The sequence below is a fragment of the Mesocricetus auratus genome, unplaced genomic scaffold (genome assembly GCF_017639785.1).
Source record: "Mesocricetus auratus isolate SY011 unplaced genomic scaffold, BCM_Maur_2.0 Super-Scaffold_100006, whole genome shotgun sequence".
Classification (NCBI taxonomy): Eukaryota; Metazoa; Chordata; class Mammalia; order Rodentia; family Cricetidae; genus Mesocricetus; species Mesocricetus auratus.
This window is the reverse complement of record NW_024429190.1, coordinates 74,926,050-74,945,325: the sequence shown is the minus strand read 5'-3', so window position 1 is coordinate 74,945,325 and position 19,276 is coordinate 74,926,050. Positions and strand designations below refer to the sequence as shown.

General features: G+C 42.4%; 1 protein-coding gene across 4 annotated transcripts in view; it reads left to right on the top strand.

The window, feature by feature from the left end:
- Positions 1-19,276, top strand: part of Helq (helicase, POLQ like) — a 37,312-nt gene that overhangs the window by 1,104 nt on the left and 16,932 nt on the right. For 2 of the 4 annotated variants that reach the window (XM_040747515.1, XM_040747514.1), the window contains exons 2-11: positions 752-1,463; positions 5,561-5,739; positions 6,422-6,622; positions 6,999-7,071; positions 9,347-9,444; positions 9,778-9,876; positions 11,076-11,221; positions 12,865-13,104; positions 16,921-17,062; positions 17,616-17,720. In XM_040747515.1, coding sequence (XP_040603449.1) covers positions 752-1,463; positions 5,561-5,739; positions 6,422-6,622; positions 6,999-7,071; positions 9,347-9,444; positions 9,778-9,876; positions 11,076-11,221; positions 12,865-13,104; positions 16,921-17,062; positions 17,616-17,720 — 1,995 coding nt within the window. Of the gene's footprint in view, positions 1-751; positions 1,464-4,592; positions 4,660-5,560; positions 5,740-6,421; positions 6,623-6,998; positions 7,072-9,346; positions 9,458-9,777; positions 9,877-11,075; positions 11,222-12,864; positions 13,105-16,920; positions 17,063-17,615; positions 17,721-19,276 lie in introns of those variants that run through there. The other 2 variants (XM_040747516.1, XM_040747517.1) reach the window with 2 other exon arrangements.

Genomic DNA, 19,276 nt, shown 5'->3' with positions numbered 1-19,276 from the left:
TTGCCAGGAGCATCTATTGAACTCACAAACTATAGACATCTACTGTTCTTTTGTTCCTTAATGCTTTAGTACACGTTTAAGAATTAAAATCCCAGGGGCTGGAGAGATGACCCCGTCGTTAAGAGCACTAGTTGCTCTTCTAGAGGACCTGAGTTCAATTCCCACCACCCACAAGGCAGCTCACAACTGTCTGTAACTCCAGTTCCAGGGACCCAACACCCACACAGACAAACATGCAGGCAAAGCACATAAAATTTAAAACAATTAAAATCCCAAAGGCTGGGGATTGGGGCTCAGCAGTGCAGCCAGGGGCAAGTCCTGGGCTCACACTTTAGCACCTAAATAACTAAATAATCTAAAATTCTTAGGCTGAGCTGGGGATGTAGCTGAGTTGGTGGAATGCTTGCCTAGCATACAAAAGCCCTGTTTTTGATTCCCAGCACTTCATAAACCAGGTATGGTGGTACACTCAGGAAATAGAGGTGGGAGGCTTAAGGCTTTGTACCTCTGCTGTATGAGATCCTGTCCTGGCTTAAAAAAAAAATTAAAGCATCCTAATACCCATTAGTAATTCAGCAGCACTAAGCACTATTTAGGCAGGTCAATTTAACTGGGCTTTTTAAAAAAATCTGGTCACGATAATATGTATTTAGAGGATAATTTGCATGTAGTGATATATACCTTTGCTGGAACACTTTTTTTTTTCTCTATAAAGATGGAATTCGTTTATGTGCTTTTGTTTCTCTTTCAGGAAAGTGACAGTGAAGAGGACATGTTTAGTGGCTATGACAGCTTTACAGAAAATTCCTTTTTAGCTCAAGTTGATGACCTGGAACAGAAATATTTGCAACCACATGAACATAGGGAACTTGCTGCAGACTCTGCCACCAAAGGTCTTTGTTCAGAAAGCACCAAAAACACAGTCAGTGTCAGCACTGTGAGCTGTTTTACTGACTCTGAAACTAACAAACTCGTAAAGAGCCAGGCCAGTGGTCTAGATGTCCCTGCTGGACCAGAACCTGAAAATGACCTTTTGCTTGATGTGCCTTCTTCTCAGATTTTATACTTTGAAAGGATGCAGAACTCCTCGAGTGGTTTGGGTGATCAGTCTACCAAGGACAGAGATGGGAACTCACGTCAGTCATCGCATGAAGAGCTGACCTGCAGCCATAAAGAACAATCGCAGCAGAGTGATGGCTTCTCCAAAGCCGCAGCTTCCCCAGAGACCAACAGGAGGAAGAGTATTGCAGACCGCCTAAAGAGCGCCATGTCTGGCAACGCCACGGCCCAAACACCAGTGTTTTCTCGGAGTAAACAACTCAAAGAGACTCTCCTATCTGAGGAAATCAGTGTTGCTAAGGAAGCAATGGAGTCACCGTCAGATGACCGTGGTCCTTTTTATTCTCTACCCAGCAAAGTGAGAGACCTTTATGTTCAGTTGAAAGGAATCAAAAAACTCTATGGTAATACTTTTTGTGAAATGAAAACCAAATTTATAATTCAAATAATATTATAACATTCATTCAAATCAGTGGAAGCAGGTGATTCCCTGGTTCTGTTTCTCATCTGGAATGGCCAGACTGTCAGTTGTATTATCGTGGACTTCTTTCATTCATTCCTTCCTTACTCTGGTTGTCTTCATGCCCTCACTTTCTGAACCCTCACTTAAGTTACAGAGCCTAAGGAATCCAAGCCCAGACATGCGCCCAGAGCAGCTTGCTGTCCTGCTAGTGACGGCACTGCTGAGATTTCATCCCTTCACATCTGCTTCTCACTCTATTCTTCTCTCCTTAGTTCTTTTAGTGTTTCCTTGGCATTGGCTACATCTGAATTCTCTAACAATTTAGTTGTTTAAATTCCTTTGACTGCTCAGAATCTTAAGTGAAAGACATCAGTGGTAGCAGTTAAACACATTTAATGACAGCTAAGATTTAAGTGCAAAAATGGCTGCAGTAACAATAACAATTAAGTAGCGTTTTTCAGAAGTCCTGGGTCCTTGTGTCAGTTTCAGATACACCATTTTAGACAGAGGGACAGCAGCTGCCATATAGGTCAGTCCATTCGCCCTCGCTTTATAAATATTTCTTGAGAACATATGAACCATTTAAAAATGTGGATTTTCAACTCAGAAGACAATCAGTTTGGAGAAGTAGAATGATGGCAAAATAAAGTCTAATCAGACTGAAAGAATCTTTTTTTTTTATTATTATTATTTTTTATTTTCCATTTTAAATTTAGTAGACTGAAAGAATCTTAAGATGTTCCAAAGGACTCTGTAGCTAAGAATGCTTGGTTCCCTCAGGACTGGGGACTGGTTCCCAGCACCCACGTGGTGGATTACAGCCATCTGTAACTCTAGTTCCAGGGGGTCTGAGGCCCTCTTCAGACCAAAGTGGGGCTAGACATGCTCTCTTGCACAGAAAACAAAAGAATCTTAGACATTGTAAGTTGTGAGACTTGTGACTTTCGAGCTAACACTCTAGTGCTGGGTGTAGTGTGTATTCACTCCAGCAACCCACCCCCTCAGGAGGTGAAGGTCAGGAGCTCAGGTCATTCTCAGCTACATAGCAAGTTCAAGGCCAGCCTGGCCTACATGAGGACCCTGTCTCCACAAAACCAAACTCTTCTGAGGCTACTTTGTTCAGTCTGAATCAACTGCCAGGTGACGGCCCCTGCTTTGTTTGTTCTGCTTTTGAGCCCTGTAGGTATTTTGTGGTTGAACCCATGACATTGAACATGGTAGGCAAATAGTCTGCCTCTGAACTCCATTTGCAGCCTTCATGTTTTGAGACAGGATCTCATATAGCACAGGCTGGCCTCAAACTCATGATCCTCCTGCATCTGCCTCCCAAATACTAAGTACAGGCCTGTAGCACAGTGCTCAGTTGGGACAGGACTTGCACTCAGTGTTTTATGTAACCAGAATTTTTCCTAGTATATTGAGCTTTATAGAATCCCCAACTGCTAGAGTTTGTCAGCCTCTTTATCTCTGGCCTTGTTACTTAAACAGTGCCTTATATATTAAAAAAAAAAAAGATACAGCAAAACAATTGTTTTACAGTGTAGTGAGACTCTTGGCCAAATACATGATAAATTAGTTGTAATGACTGTCCTTATATTGGTATCATCTAAGTAAAAGCCTCAGTAAGTCACTTTCTGTGTGTGGGTGTAAGCGCACTTGTGTGTGTGTGCATGTGTAGGTGCGAGCGAGTGCGTGCGTGCGTGCATGCATGTGTGTGATGGGATTATAGTTAAGTTTGGGAATAAACATGTGCAATGGGTGATACCAATCTGAGATACTTTAGATCTGGAGATCAAACCTAAGGCCTTTCACATTAAGCACATACTTTGCTACTGAGCTGAACCTGTCAGCTTAATATTTTCTAAATGTTTTTAAAGAAAAAAAAGTCATTATAAGTACTTGAGACTAAAAATAAGGTTGTATCTGTTACTCAGACATAACTGTTTTAATGTCTTATTTTTAGATGAGGCCTCACTGCGTAGCCCTGGCTGTCTTGGAACGCTGTTTTGACCAGGCTGGTCTTGAACTCACTGCCTACCCTTGCTTCCCGAGTGCAGGGATTAAAGATGGGCACCACCACCACTCTTAGCTTCACTTTGATTCTTAAAATAATATATTCAAGCCCTTTAAATTAGGTTTGGATGGGTTTCCTTAAACTGTATATTAAGTGTGTAAATAGTTTTTAACTTTTCCATTTGTTTTGTATTCTTGGATATGTATGTATGTAGACACGTGGGCCTTGGCACGAATCTGGAGGTCAGAACAACTTCTGGGATTTGGTCCTCTCCTTTCACTGTGTGGTTCCTTGGGATCAAACTCGGGTTACCAGACTTGGCAACAAACGACTCTACCCACTGAACCATCTCACTGGCCCTAGATTCCCATGTTTAAGCTGTGAATTACATACTTGCAACAACTCATTTAACTTACCCCACCCTATTCCATAGTACTTGTTAGACAGCAGTGTTAGACGTCCTGCACATGCTGTTTACACCCTCTTTTACTGTGTCAATGGAGAATCTTGAAGAAATGCTGATGGAGTCAACATGCCGTTTTATGTTTCATAATGCTGCATCGCTTTTCTCCCAGCCTGTCCGGTGTCGGCTTCCCTCTGTATTCTCTGGGCTTAATGACTGTGGGATTTTTTTTTTCTCCTTCCTGTTTGTTTTGCCTATCCTGTAGATTAATTACAGTTGAGCTTCTTTTTATGTATCTGTTACTTTGTTTGCCTGTTCCTCTAATGATAAAAAACGTGGTTCAACATTAAAGGACAGTCACTGACTACTCTTCCAGGGGACTCAGGTCCAAGTACCAGCACCAGGGTATATATAAATATGTAAGTGGTGCACAGACGTGTGTGTGTGTGTGTGTGTGTGTGTGTGTGTGTGTAGACTAAACATACACACAAAATTTGCATTTTAAAGATTGTTGATATACATTGTCAAATTACTTATTTCCATTATTACCATCATTTTGATCCAGGGCCTCATGGAATGCATGCTAGCTATGTAGTTGAGGATAAACTTGAACTTCTGATCTTCCTGTCTCCACTGCTCAGGTGCTAGGATTACATGCGTGAGCCCCCAGATCTCTTTTATGGTTGCTGGGGATCAAACCCAGGCCTTCAAACATGCTAGGTGAGCACTCCACCAACTGAACTACGTCCTCACCCTCTGAACTATTCCCTGGAGTTTTCACAGACTGTCTCACACATAGTCCTCCTTCATCAATTATTTCTTACTGAACTGGGGGTGGGGAGGTCCTGGGAGTGCCGGTTAGCAACTGAAGTCTTTTATGAACTAAATAACCCTTATTTAAAATGGTATTGGGACCATTCAAAGACCAAGTCTAATGGAAGATTTTTCTGTTTTGTGCAAGATCTTGTGGATTTTCTTTTCTTCCTCCCTCTATTTCTGCCTTTGGGCTGGTGAGGGAGGTTAGCCTTTATGATCTTGTAAAACATACAAAGAATTTAGAACAAACACAAGTCCTTAGACTTCACTTCTCTATACATATTGGTCCCTTGTCCCCAGGCAGCTGTCTGCTCCACTGTGATACCTGTGATACCTGTGTCTGCATTGTAAGGGTGATAAGGACTCAACTCAGACTTGCTGGCTGTGCACATTCAGGGTTGGGCACTTACTCTCTGTGAGGAAAAAAAACAGGGAGGGAGAGGGAACTGGGATTGTTATATAAAATAAGATTGTTTAAAAAAATAAAAAATAAAAATAAATAGTTTACATGGGGGAAAAAAGAATTACATTTATCTTCACATAGACCACCACAGAGATACCCAATTTCTTAAAAACTTTTTTTGTTTTGTCTTTTTGAGACAGGGTTACTCTGTATTGCTTTGGAGCCTGTCCTGGAACGTGCTCTGTAGACCAGGCTGGTCTCAAACTCACAGAGATCTACCTTCCTCTGCCTCTGCCTACCAAGTGATGGGATCAAAGGCATGCACCACCAATGCCCAGCTAGAAAAACTCTTGAGAATATTGAAGGAGGAAATAATCTTCTATTTTTCTTTGAATTCTACAGACTGGCAGCATACTTGTCTAACATTAAGTTCTGTGCAAAAAAGAAAAAATTTAATATACTCCTTGCCAACGAGTGGTGGAAAAACCCTTGTGGCTGAGATTTTAATGCTACAAGAACTACTGTGCCGACAGAAAGATGTTTTAATGATTCTTCCATATGTGGCAATTGTCCAAGAAAAGGTGTGTATATTCAAACAGTTGTTATTGTCTACTATGACACTAAGAGTAGGATACATGTGTTAGCTATTAACCGATTCATTATTTTGTTTTAGGGTATGCAGAAGTAGCACAGATTCTTAATTACTTTCAAATAGTAATTGTGTATGTTTTTTTTTTCTTTTACTGGTTTGAACTGGTGGTTTGAACTGTATCTTAAACATTTAGCCTCCTTTTTCAAGCAGAAACTAACTCATTACCTTGTCAGAATTAATGAGCCAATCTGATGTTTTTTTAATATAAAAGGAGACAAATAGCATTTATTTTCATATTATAGACTTTAAAAGTTGCACATGTTAAAGCTGGAGAGAGGGTTGAAAGGCTGGCTTCTCTTCCCAAGGCTCTAGGTGTAGTTCTGAGCAGGCTCACAACCACCTGTAACTCCAGTCCCAGGGGACCCATCACCCTCTTTGGCTCTGACACTGCATGTACACAGAGCGCAGACAGAACACCCGTACACATGTAGTAAGTTAATTTAAACGTCATATGCATTCATTTTGTAAAGATCACCTTTTGCAGCAGCTCCTAGACAGGTGTTCCTTGATGGGACCCACTGATGGGGGCAATTTTACATTGAGGGAATCCCTCTGAGCACTTTTAACTCCATCTCTTACTTATGTTTTTGTTTATTTAACTGTAACTCTAGATTTCCAGTTTATCAAGTTTCGGTATAGAACTTGGTTTCTTTGTTGAAGAATACGCTGGAAGCAAAGGAAGATTTCCTCCCACTAAAAGGAGGGAAAAGAAGTCGCTGTACATCGCCACTATTGAGAAAGGACACAGCCTGGTGAACGCCTTGATTGAAACCGGAAGGATCAGCATGCTGGGTCTGGTTGTCGTCGATGAGGTCGGTTAACATCATATTTATTGAACTAGCATATTGTGCTCATTTTCCCAGCCGTGGTTTGAACCCTCTCAGCAAGTAACTTAATATACAGAGAGCACAAGAGGAGGCGTTCCATGCTGGACAGTCTTAAATTTGCTCTTAGGGCAAATGTTTCTTGAACTGTAAATGTGGGCCTATAGAGACATTTTTATAATGGTACTTACCAAATCCCAAATGTATGGATGGAGGATGCTGCTCCAGATTTCATTAACCTACAGCACTAAGTGTGTATGATAGCTGTAACATCCAATACATATTCATTCTGTGCAGATAGCCATGTTTTATATGGACGGTATATGACAATTGACTTCTTCACTCCCACTTTTAAATCGCATAGTTGCACATGATTGGTGAAGGGAGCCGTGGTGCCATACTGGAGATGACCCTAGCAAAAGTCCTCTACACTAGCAGTAAGTATCAACTTACGGTTGAGTTCTGTGTGTAAACAGCTGGATTCTATCGCTAGATCAGATAACCTATCGCATGGTACCTAAGGTTCTTGCCTTAGCTTGTCAACTTATACATTTTTGTTGCGAGAATAGATGGGTGACACCAGGCAGTGGTGGCACACGCCTTTAATCCCAGAACTGGGAGGCAGAGGCAGGCAGAACAAAACAAGTTCATGACAGCCTGTTTCCAAAAGCAACTAACTGAGCCAAAGCATAGACAGGTGAGAACTATGAGGCCGCTTGAAGCAGGCCTGCTTTCAAACGCTAGTTCCGACCCACCTTCATCTCATCATCAGCCTCCGTGTTTGTGTCTGTCTCTAGCATGGAGGCTGAGCTGGCCTGCTGAGATGGTGGGATGCCTTGTCTGTGGCTGCACACAGCCCCGCTAAGGTTTGCTGCCTCCGTTGCCCTGAGGGTGATCACCGCCATCCTCCTGGGAGAACAGTGTGCGCTTTTTCCGCTTTTGTTTTTGTTTTAAAGACAGGGTTTCACTATATAGCTCTAGCTGGCCTGGAACTTGCTGTGTAGACCAGGTGGCCTCAAAGTCACAGAGAGCCTGCCTATGCCTTCTGAGTGCCGAGATTAAGGGTGAACACCACCACACCTGGCAAAATATATTTGAGAAGTCACTTTAAGGAACTATTTTGCAGCATGCCCTTGTCTTTAGATATGCATGAAATGCTCTAAACATCTCTATATTTATTGATGCGATATTGCAGTGCTTACCCTACATATAGAAAACTATAAATGTCATCTCCTAAGATCTTTATTGGCGGGTGTTAGGGATTGAGTCCAGTGTATCTATGCCAATCATGTACTCAAATACTGAGAAACACCTCTCCCCCAAGAATAGTTTTGTTTTTTTTTAAATATACTTTAAGATTTATTTATTTTATGTATTTGCATACACATCTGCATGTCAGAAGAGGGTATCAGATCCCATTATAGATGTTTGTGAGCCACCATGTGGTTGCTGGGAATTGAGCTCAAGACCTCTGGAAAAGCAGCTGATGCTCTTAACCACTGAACCATCTTCCCAGCCCCCCAGAATAGATTTTTAAATTGTGAAAGTAATTGCATTTAGGTAGATCATGGCCCTTTATAGTCTTTTTTTAAGTTATTGAGCAGCTACTGCTTTCCTGTCACTTCCTTCAGTGCTAGAGGTCCCTGGGGGAATAGATACAGTTCCTGCCACCATCAGACTTGTATGTCAGTGAAAATCCAGGACAATGTGGAATCTGCTTCTAGGAGACAGGTTCGTGCTCTGGGTGCCAGGGCCCCAGCCTTTTCTTGATGTCATCATGAGAACCCAAGGGAAATTACCTTGCCTGTAGTCCATCATTTCAATAGTCTGATGAGAAAGGGGGAGCATGGGTGTCCCTTTAGAATGTCTTCATCAGCCATGACCGCCACACTGCTGTCTCTCCTCCAGACTTCAGCTTGCCACGCACTCACAACTCAGTCTGTATTTCCAGGTTACACTTCCATTCCAAGTAGAATCTGCTACTTGGATGTTTTATGAGCAGTCAAACTCACCTGAGGTTTACTTCCTTCAAACCCACTCTTCAGTGTGAACTTCCCATCACCATCCGCCGGCAGATAGCTAAACCAGAGCCTTACAGTATTTTTACATTTTCACATTGCCATGTTGCCTGAACGAAACTTCCAGGGTCAAGTGATCCTGCTACCTCAGTGTCCCAAGCAATGGGTCTTCTAATCCTCACTCGTAAACATCTGTCAGCACCCAGTTCCTCTCTGCACCTGTTTGAGGTGCTCCCCTTGTTCCTCTTCACTGACTTCGATTGGCTGTCTCCTCCCTTCTGCGACATTGCCATAGAAACCACTAAGTTGTAACTCTGCACACAAATTGATCTTCGTCTCTCCCCCTCCAAACCTGACTTGTCTAGTGTAGACAAGATCTTCACAAATGCAAACCCAATTACAATGTTACCTTTCACCTCCTTCCAGAGCCTCCTCGTTTTCTGCATACACCCAGTCCTTTTAAGTTTTTTGAGACTGTGTTTCTCTGTGTAGCCCTGCTATCCTGGAACTCATTCTATAGACCAAATCCAACACATTTCTGGTCCAAGCATTTCAGATAAAGGGCACTCAACTTGTACCCTCATCTCCCTGCTCAGTTTCAGGGACACTCAGGCAGAACAACACTGAAGTATGGCTAAAATTACTTTAGGATGTAACTGACACATTACTCTTAATATTTTGATTTTTTTTTTAGAAACAACTCAGATTATTGGTATGAGTGCAACATTAAACAACGTCAAAGACCTACAGGAGTTCCTGAAAGCTGAATATTACACCAGTCAATTCAGACCAGTATGTACCTAAGGTTTGCACGGTATTGGTTATTACTTATTCACCTTAGAAATAATGGTGGCAGGCCAGGTGGTGTGCACACCTTTAATCCCAGCACTCAGGAGGCATAGGCAGACAAGTCTCTGTGAGTCTGAGACCAACTGGTATACAGAGAGAGTTCCAGGACAGCCAGGTTACACAGAGAAACCCTGTCTCAAGAAAAAAGAAAGGAAAAAGAAAAGAAAGAAAAAGAAATAAGGGTGGTGAACATAGTGTAGGTATTCTTTGTTAAGATATTTTATTAAATTTCAATCTACAAATTTTATATTAATTGTATTTTCCTTTTAATTCAAGGTTGAACTCAAAGAATACCTGAAAGTAAATGACACAATCTATGAGGTAGACAGCAGAGCTGAAAATGGCATGGCCTTTTCCCGCCTCCTTAACTATAAGGTATGATGCGTTGTGCCTACGTGTGCCGGGGCACTGCTGCAGGTTCCCGTGGGTCTAGCTGGTTTGTACTGGGGGGAAGGTGTCTGGTTCTTGATTTGCCATGGATAACAGCTACTGATTGAATGCAGCTAGTTTTTTCTTTGTTTTGTTTACAGGGCTGGGGATCCAGCCAGGCCTCTCCTGTGCATACAAGACACACAGTCCCTAGTTCCATTTTGTCATTAGATCATACTGGGTTTCTTCCTTTGGTGTATGTTTGTGAAGTTGGGGATTTTATGGTTGCTGTATGCAATACTGCGTGAAAACTAGTAGAACAGGACTGTGTGCAATCCCACACCAGAGTTTAAAAGACAATACGACATCCTGTTAGTGGGCTCTTATGTTACTTAAGAACTAGAATACTTTTTATTCAAATGACTCCTGAATTTTGAGGAAGTACTTACTAGATGTTTGCACCTGACTAATTAATGAACCGGTAAGATATTTCTTGGCTCCTGAACCATGAAAATTTGGAGACATCATGTAGCTGTGTCATTCATCCAGCAACAACAAAAGAATAATTTATAGTCTGTGGGTGACACATTGTATAGAAGTGTTCCTGTTTGCTTGTTAATGGCTAACAGCTGGCATGAAGGATGTTAATGAGGGAAGCGCTTTATCACACCTTTAGAATTTTGTGAGGTATAGTCTAAATCCTTATCTTAGTTTTCAGTAAAGCAAAAGGAAGCAAAGAAATTTTAAATGACTAGCCTTTATTTCATGTCCTTTGTGCCCCTGCATGATGTTACAAATTGTCATCATTCACTGCCATTTTTTTTCACTTCTGAAAGTGTTGGGGACTCTTGATTCGTAATAGTAAAGTAAGTTTTCACTTGTGCAATCCTTTGGCTGTTGATGGCATCAGTCCTCATTTCTCTCTGGGCTTTTTGTTCTGCTCAGGTGGAGGTGAGTGTATAGCAGTTATTAATAATATGAACTGTTTTCATTTCCTTAATTCTTGATTGCTTGATCCTCTTTTTGGACTAAATGTGCCCCCAAACCAAATCCCTAGCGAATTACCTAAGAAGACAATTGAGCATTTGGTGTTGTATAGCGCTTTCATTGTTTGTTTTAATGATGAGATATGGAGGAGTTTAAAAGTGGCATGGGGAAATGAATGTGCCTTGTGGTTACGATCTGCGTGGCTCCTTGTTTTGCAGTACTCTGATGCCCTGAGAAAGATGGACCCCGATCACTTGGTAGCACTGGTGACAGAAGTTATTCCCAACTACTCCTGCCTAGTTTTTTGTCCCAGTAAGAAGAGCTGTGAAAATGTAGCAGAAATGCTGTGCAAATTTTTAAGCAAGTACGTTAATCTTTTTGTAAAATAATCTGTTCTACTTTTGTCATAAGTTACAGACTGGTAGTCTGCTCTACTGTTGGATGATCACTGTTTTCTCAACAGAGCATTGCATTATTTGTTAGGTCCTGAAGGAACTGACCTTAAAGGAAGTTTAACTGAAATTCACACTGAAGTAGAAAATTCTACAATTACAGGAGAGTGACCTCCACAGAAGCTTAGCTTTGAAGCTTTGTCTGAGCGGTGACAGGGTTCAGCTACATCTTAGACCACTCTGCACGTCTGGGAATTGGCTCTGGGGGACTGCACACAGCAGGAATAGGCTGTACGCAGCCAGGGCGGGCTTCATTCAGGAAGGGCGGGCTGCTCAAAATGAGGCAGGATGGCCACTGCCATCGCTCAGAGGCCGGGCCATGTCTGCAACTGACCCGTCCCTTTGATAACCACTGTCCTTTTTTTTTTCTTAACTTGTGTGAGTACTAGAAATAATTTCCTATGAATTTTAGAAATGCATTAGTTTGGGAGTTTGAGATGTTTTAATGAGCTCTGCTGTATCCACTAAGTAAAGGTAAGGCAGCTGTACATTCGGATAGTTCTGGTTTTCTGTACCTGTTTGTTGTGTGAGGGTTTTGTAATTTTTACACGCTGTTTGGTCCCTTACCTGAGGCTCTTTCAGTAGTCATAGACTACTAACATGAATTTTTAATCTGGTCATTTCTCTACCCTCCCTCTCAATCCTGCTGGCATAGACTGTCTAAATTAGAATTAAATGTACTGAATGGTACAATAATAAAAATGTTTAGGCTACAGTCAAGAAGTTGAATTTCAGTGATTTAGAGTCTGCCTTTACAGTGATGGCTTTGATTATCTAAAGGGAGAAAAAAAGACAGGCAAGATAACTCACGCCTTTAATCCCAGCACTCAGAAGGCAGAGGCAGGAGGGCTACTGTGAGTTTGAGTCCAGCTTCGAGTACGTGGTAAGTTCCAGGGCAGCCAGGGCTATCCAATGACACATACAACAAACAAAAAAGCAGCGAAGTGCATTGGGCTGGAGAGATGCTCAGTGGTTTAGAGCACTTCCTGCTCCCAGAGGCCCTATCTCAGGAGACTCACAGATGACTGTAACCCCAGCACCAAGAGGACTCAGCACCGATGGCCTCCGTGGACACCTGCACTCATGTATGCACGCACACCCATACAACTAAGAGAAATAAGGAACTTGATCATTTAAGTTTTCTTACAAAATCACTCAATATTTTAGTATAATTTAAGAACATTTTGTGTACTTATACAAGTAATACATAACCAGAAAAGAATGGTAGCATGGTATAAAAGAAAAATGGTGACCACTTTCTAACTATAATTCAAGGGCTCTTATTTCTTCCTTTTAAAGATTTATTTATTTTATGGGTATGGATGCTTTGTATGTGCAAACACACACGCACACACGTACCATGGGCATGTCTGGTGCCTTTGGAGGTGACAAAAAGTCATCGGATCCGCGGGAACTGGAGTTACAGATGGCTGTGAGCTGCCATGTGGGTTCTGGGAACTAAGCCTGGGTCCTCTGGAAGAGCAGTTGGTGCTCTTAACTGCTGAGCCTTCTCTGTAGTCCCAGGTATTATGTCCAATGGATCTTTTTTTTCTAGGGACTATCTAAACCACAGAGGTGAAGAAAAATCGGAAGTGATTAAAAGCTTGAGGGCTGTGGGCAATGGTAAAGTGTGCCCTGTCTTGAAGCGCACCGTCCCTTTCGGGGTTGCCTATCACCACAGTGGTCTAACTAGTGATGAACGGAGGCTTCTGGAAGAGGCCTACTCCACAGGCATCCTTTGCCTTTTCACCTGCACGTCCACCCTGGCAGCGGGGGTCAATCTGCCAGCACGCAGGTAAGGCTCATCCGTAGTCATCGGTAGTGCGTGAGATTCATGGAGTTCTCCTCTCCTGAGCTGGTTGGTTTGTTTCCTTCGACATTTTAACGAAAAGCAGATTTCCTGATAGTAGATCACTCTCTTCTGTGCCCTCTCTCTTTCATGTGTTTGTTTGTCTGTCTGTGTTTTGAATTTGTGAGGCAGGGTTTCTGTAGCCCAAGCCTCCAACTGGAGGGAATCCGTCTGCCTCAGCCTCCTTCCTAGTGCTGGAGTTAGAGGCATGACTTGATTTGGAAAGCCAGTCTGGGGGTGTTGTTCAGTGGTTAGAACCTTGCCTGCTGTGTATGAGACCCTGAGTTCAGTCCTGGGGGGAGGGGCTGATTACAGCCAGCTGAATGTGACAGCTTTTGTTGTTGCTGTCTGGTTTGGTTCTCTGAGACAGGGTTTCTCTATGTAGCCTTGGTGGGTCTGGAACTCATTCTCCTGCCCCTACCTCCTGAGTTCTGAGATTAAAGGCCTGTGCTACCATTTCCCAGGCTGAATGCAGTAGCTTTTCAAGGTCAGATCCTGGTCACCTTTTCACACACTACCAAACGTGTAAAACTATATAACTGACTTCCACGAAGTTTTGTGACTGTTGAAAAGCATGCTTTTGTGCTGGGTAAACTTAAGACCGTCTCAATGTCGTAGTCGTTAATTGTGCTGTCACCCCTATGTTCACATGTATCTACTCATCTGTTTAGAGACAGGGTCACACTGCAGCTCTGGCTGCTCTGTAACTCACCCGCAGACCTCTCTGAACACATCCTCCTGCCCTGGCCTCCGTGTGCTGGGATTAAAGCTGCACCACCACGCTCAGCGTGTTCTTGTTCTGTGTGGGTTTGTGGTTTTCTCCTCCCCAAAGCTTTCTCTTATTCATCTTACTCGTGGATATCATGAGGTAATGCATGTGATCCCTGTGTGACTGCGGAGGTCAGAGCACAGCCTTGCCAGTCAGGAGGCAGTTGGTTGCCCCTTCCACCGGTGGGTCCTGGGGGTAGAACTCAGGTTGTCAGCCTTCCAGGCAAGGCCTTTGTCCACAGAGCTAGCCCCTCCAGCGACATTTAGACTTTCCTTTTAACCTTAGTGTAAAGAGAAGCCTTTTTCTTGCCAGCAGCTTTAGGTCCGTCCTTCCCTTCCCCTATCACCTGGGCTCTGCCACGTTGTAGTCCCCAAATAACACACAAAACACTATTAATTATGAAGCTGTTGGCCTTCCTTGTTTCTTACTGGCTAGCTCTGACTTAAGTATTTACCCCATAATTGCTAAATAAGTATTTTCTCTTACCAGAGAAGTTTCTGGGCTTCTTATCCCTATGGCGGTTACATCTTGACTTCCTGTGTTTCTCCTACCCAGAGTCCTCCTGGACTCCTAGTCCCACCTGTCTTGCTTCCCTATTGGCCAGCAGTGCTTTATTGACATATACTCAGGACGTCCCCATCACCTTAGGTTTCCCTCGCGGTGTGTAACTACACTGATTGTAGTTGTTGTGTCATTCCCTCCTATTACTGCGTCACCAGCACCCGCCCCAGCACCCAGCTGCTAGACCTGCGTTTACTTACTCAACCCTGCAATATGACTGTCATCTCGTGGAGTTAAAATGTGTAAAATAATTAACTAGTTGAATGTCACATCAGGTTAATGAGTTTCAAAGCCAAGCAGCCTGATTGTGTGATCCCAGCAGTCCCAGCTTACCTGTCTGTCAGGTAGGGCTTGGCACGGGCTGAGGGCTCCATCTTGAACTTTGTGGTTTTCTTTACCTTAGAACTTTGGGTGGTCATATCTGCACTCCATCCTTCCCTCTTGGCTGTCTTCTTGTATGGCTTTGGCTTGGCGGGGGCAGAGACTTGTGGTTCGAGTTGTCGACTTTGCTTTGCATACTTCTCCTCCAGTTTTGCCTTCTGTATAAAATTCAGGTTTCTCAGTGTTCTGGGAAGCAGCACAGTGGCAGAGTGCTTGCCTAACACCGAGAGCTTCTCCCCCTCAGACCCCAGTACTACCCAAATCTATATTTTTAACACACAGAAGTAGGTTAGCCCAAGTGGGAGGGCATGAGAATTGTGGAACTGGATGAATACGACGGCAATACATTTTGTACAAATATGGAATTGCCAGCATATAAAAAATTAGTTTCGGTACATTTACACAATGGAGTACTACTCAGCAGAAAAAAACAATGGAATCCTGAAATTTGCAGGCAAATGGATGGCACTAGAAGAAACCATCCTGAGTGAGGTAACCCAGTCACAAAAAGAGAAACATGGCATGTACTTTCTCATTTATGGATTTTAGACATAGATCTGGGGAGTGCCAGCCTACAATCCCATGGCCAGAGAGTCTGGGAAACAAAACCTTCATTCGGTGGCTGATGGAAGCAGAGGCAGACTCCCACGGCTAAGCACTGAGCTGAACTCAAGGAATTCAGTGTCAGAGAGGGAGGACTGATGACCAAAGGGGTTAAGACTGGGCTGGTTTAACCCCTAGAAACAGCTGACCTGACAAGGGTTAGCTCTTGAATCCCAGACTGGGAATCCAGCATGGGACTGATCCAGACCCCCTGAATGTAGGTGTCAGTGAGGAGGCCTAGGTAATCTATTGGGCCTTGGGTAGTAGATCAGTATTTATCTCTGGCATACAAATGGACTTGGGTGCCCATCCCACAATGAGAGATGTACTCTCATCCTGGACTCTTGGGGAAGGATCTAGGCCTTGCCCTGGATGAAATAACAAACTATGGACACCCCATGGAGGGACTCCCCCTCCCTGGGAAATGAGGGGATACTGGGGGGGGGTGGAGAGAGGGCGTGGGAGGAAGGGAGGGAAAGGGAATGGGATTGACATGTGAATCAACCTTGTTTCTAATTTAAATTTAAATTTAAAAGTAAAAAAATTAGTTTCTTACTGTTCTGTTAATTATGTTCATTCATTATTTCTTTAGATTGTAAATGAATTTTAAATTTCCAAGAACTCTCTTGTATTAAACTCTTGTAGCCGTCTGCTTTAGTGGAGTGCCTGTGACTCCCTGTGGGATTTTCTGTGGACATTATAATTTCTCACAGTTCTTTACTGTTCCCTATTTTATTTATTGTGTTTAACCATATTTTCTGGGCATTCTCATTCCTTTTTTATGTTTGTTTTCTTCAAGCATTCATCAATCTAAACAGTCTATTGAGATTTATAAATGAAGAGGTTGATAATATATAGGCAATGACAGATTCCTCAATCCCTTTGAAGAAGGAAACTCACTACAGACTTGTTTATACCTAGCAGGCTTGAAATTGCTGTTTCATAGACTAAATCCAGGTGAAACCTGAAGCGAATGCCTCAGGGTTAAAGATAGCATCAATTCATAAATTGGTAGCCATGGGGGTGGCACATGCCAGATCTTTCAGGTGAAGATAACATCAGTTCATAAATCGGTGGCTTGTGGCAGTGTTACATGCCAAATATTTCAGTCCCAGTATAAAAATCAAGAAGCTTTGGAGAACACTACTGTAGATTGATCATAGGCTTCGAAACGACAGAGACTTGAGTACATGTGATGGTTGTGGCATTTACTAACCTTGTGGCTTATGTTAAGCCACTTAATGAACTTCAGCCAGTTCCTTCATAAGAAAAGGAAATAAGGACATTGTTTCATAAGAATTACAGAAGATATACTTAAGAACCTAGGACATCAAAGATCTACTGTAATGCAGTTTTATATAAAGCTAACAGATAAATAAAATAGAATTGTGTTTAAAGAGTGGTGTTATTGACATAGAGGACCACTTCTCATTTTCTACTGTCCACAGAGTCATCCTAAGAGCCCCTTATGTGGCTAGAGAGTTCTTAAGGAGGAATCAGTATAAGCAAATGGTTGGCAGGGCTGGACGTGCTGGCATCGACACCGTTGGCGAGAGCATTCTTATACTTCAAGAAAAAGACAAGCAACAGGTAACCTTCCATCTGACCGGACTACTGTTGTTGGCCCTGTCTGTCTGTCTTTTCTTTCTTGATCATCAGCCTAGCCCTTACATGAAATCATCTCTTAAAAACTAATTACTGCAGGGTGTTGGCAGCGCACACCTTTAATCCCAGCACTCAGGAGGCAGAGGCAGGTGGCTCTCTGTGAGTTGAAGCCAGCCTGATCTACAGAGGGAGTTCCAGGACAGCCTCCAAAACAATACAGAGAAACCCTGTCTCAAAAAACCACCACCACCAACAACAACAACAAAAAACCCTAATTACCAATGTTCCTTAAGTGATATATCCTCCTGTATGGTTAAGACTTAGAAAGAGTAGTCCAAATATTTTTATATTTCAGACAATGAAAAATATTTTTCTATTATTTTGTAGAACATCTTTCTGTTTCTTGTTATATGGTTTTGTCTTGGCTTTGGAGGAGTATGGGGCTTCCTGGGACCTGTACAAAGTGTAAGGCCTTTATGTGGAACATTGTTTAGCTTTAGTAGCAGCACAAAATGTAATACTGCTTTAACTTTCATAGGTCTTGGAACTGATAAATGGACCCCTGGAAAATTGCTACAGCCATCTTATTGAGGAATTCAGCAAGGGAATCCAGAGTTTGTTTCTGTCTTTAATTGGTTTGAAGGTATTTTTAAAGGTCTTCTTAAATATGACAACTATTACCTGACATAATAGAAGTTTTTAAAAATTCAGGCAAATTATAAAATATATAAAAAAATAGCTTGTGGTATAATGTGAAAAAGAACAATCTGCCGGGCGGTGGTGGGGCACGCCTTTAATCCCAGCACTCGGGAGGCAGAGGCAGGCGGATCTCTGTGAATTCGAGGCTGGGCTGGACCGATAGCCTCCAAAACAATACAGAGAAACCCTGTCTCGAAAAACCAAAAAAAAAAAAAAAAAAATCTATGACATAAAAAATCTAAGTCTGGGATTGTGGAAAGATGACTCAGAGGTTAAGAGTGTTGGCTGTTCTTCAGGGGACCTAGATTCAGTTCCCAGCACCCACATGCCAACTCACAACTGTCTATAACTCCATTACCAGGGTATCCAACACCTTCACACAGAAATATATGCAGCAAACACCAAAGCACTTACAATAAAAATGAAGTAATCATTTTTAAAAAAATACTCTAAATCTGAATCTTTTTAATTAGAGGAGATACAAGAAATCAGATAATTATTATCTACAGAAGTTATTTTATAGGAGACGGTATTGTGGAGCTTTGAAACAGTGGGTCCATATATGTGACAACCTCTCACTTCTGCTCACGTGAAAAGAGAGGCATGCCTGTAACCCTCTGGTACAATACCATCACCTCAGTGCTGGATGGCTATAACAAGACCCAGCTCTGCAAACCCGAAGGGCAGCAGCTGATACTCTGCAGAGCAAAGTGTTACCAAGCTGTGAGGCTCTGTAGGTGAGGTGTAATACGTGATTTTTCACTACAATATTTTGACCTTATGATGGGTTTACTCATTTGGAAACAGCATCCCTAGAGATCTGTACAGCCTTTATCAAGAGTGAAAAATAATGAGATTGGGAATTAGATTTTTTTAGGCTTATTCTTTTAGATTTATTAAATTTTGCCTTGTGCCCAAGTACAGTTATCCACAAAGTAGTAAAAGCCAGAATTTGAATTAGCTTTTTCTAACTGCAAAACCACTGTTCTTAGCTCATCATATAACCTGTCCTCATTACTATGAATATGGTGGTAGAAGTATGATAAAAGAGATATGGTAAGTTTTGGTACCTTGCAGATGAATAGTATTATCCATAGCGTATCACCTGGCCACTTATAATTATGAAAGTCCAAAGAAGGAAAAAGAATTAGCATTGAGGTTGAAAGAGAGACCCCAATTAAATTCAGAAGGAAGAGATAAGCCCTCCTAGGAGAGTAGAAAGCAAGAAAAGAAAGCTTACTGTGACATAGTAATAGTCATCAGGCTGGATACTGTATCACTGGGGAAGGCTGTGACATGGATAGTCAGCAGGCTAGTGTATCACTGGGGAAGGCTGTGACATGGATAGTCAGCAGGCTAGTGTATCACTGGGGAAGGCTGTGACATGATAATAGTCAGCAGGCTAGTTATCACTGGGGAAGGCTGTGACATGATAATAGTCAGCAGGCTAGTGTATCACTGGGGAAGGCTGTGACATGATAATAGTCAGCAGGCTAGTGT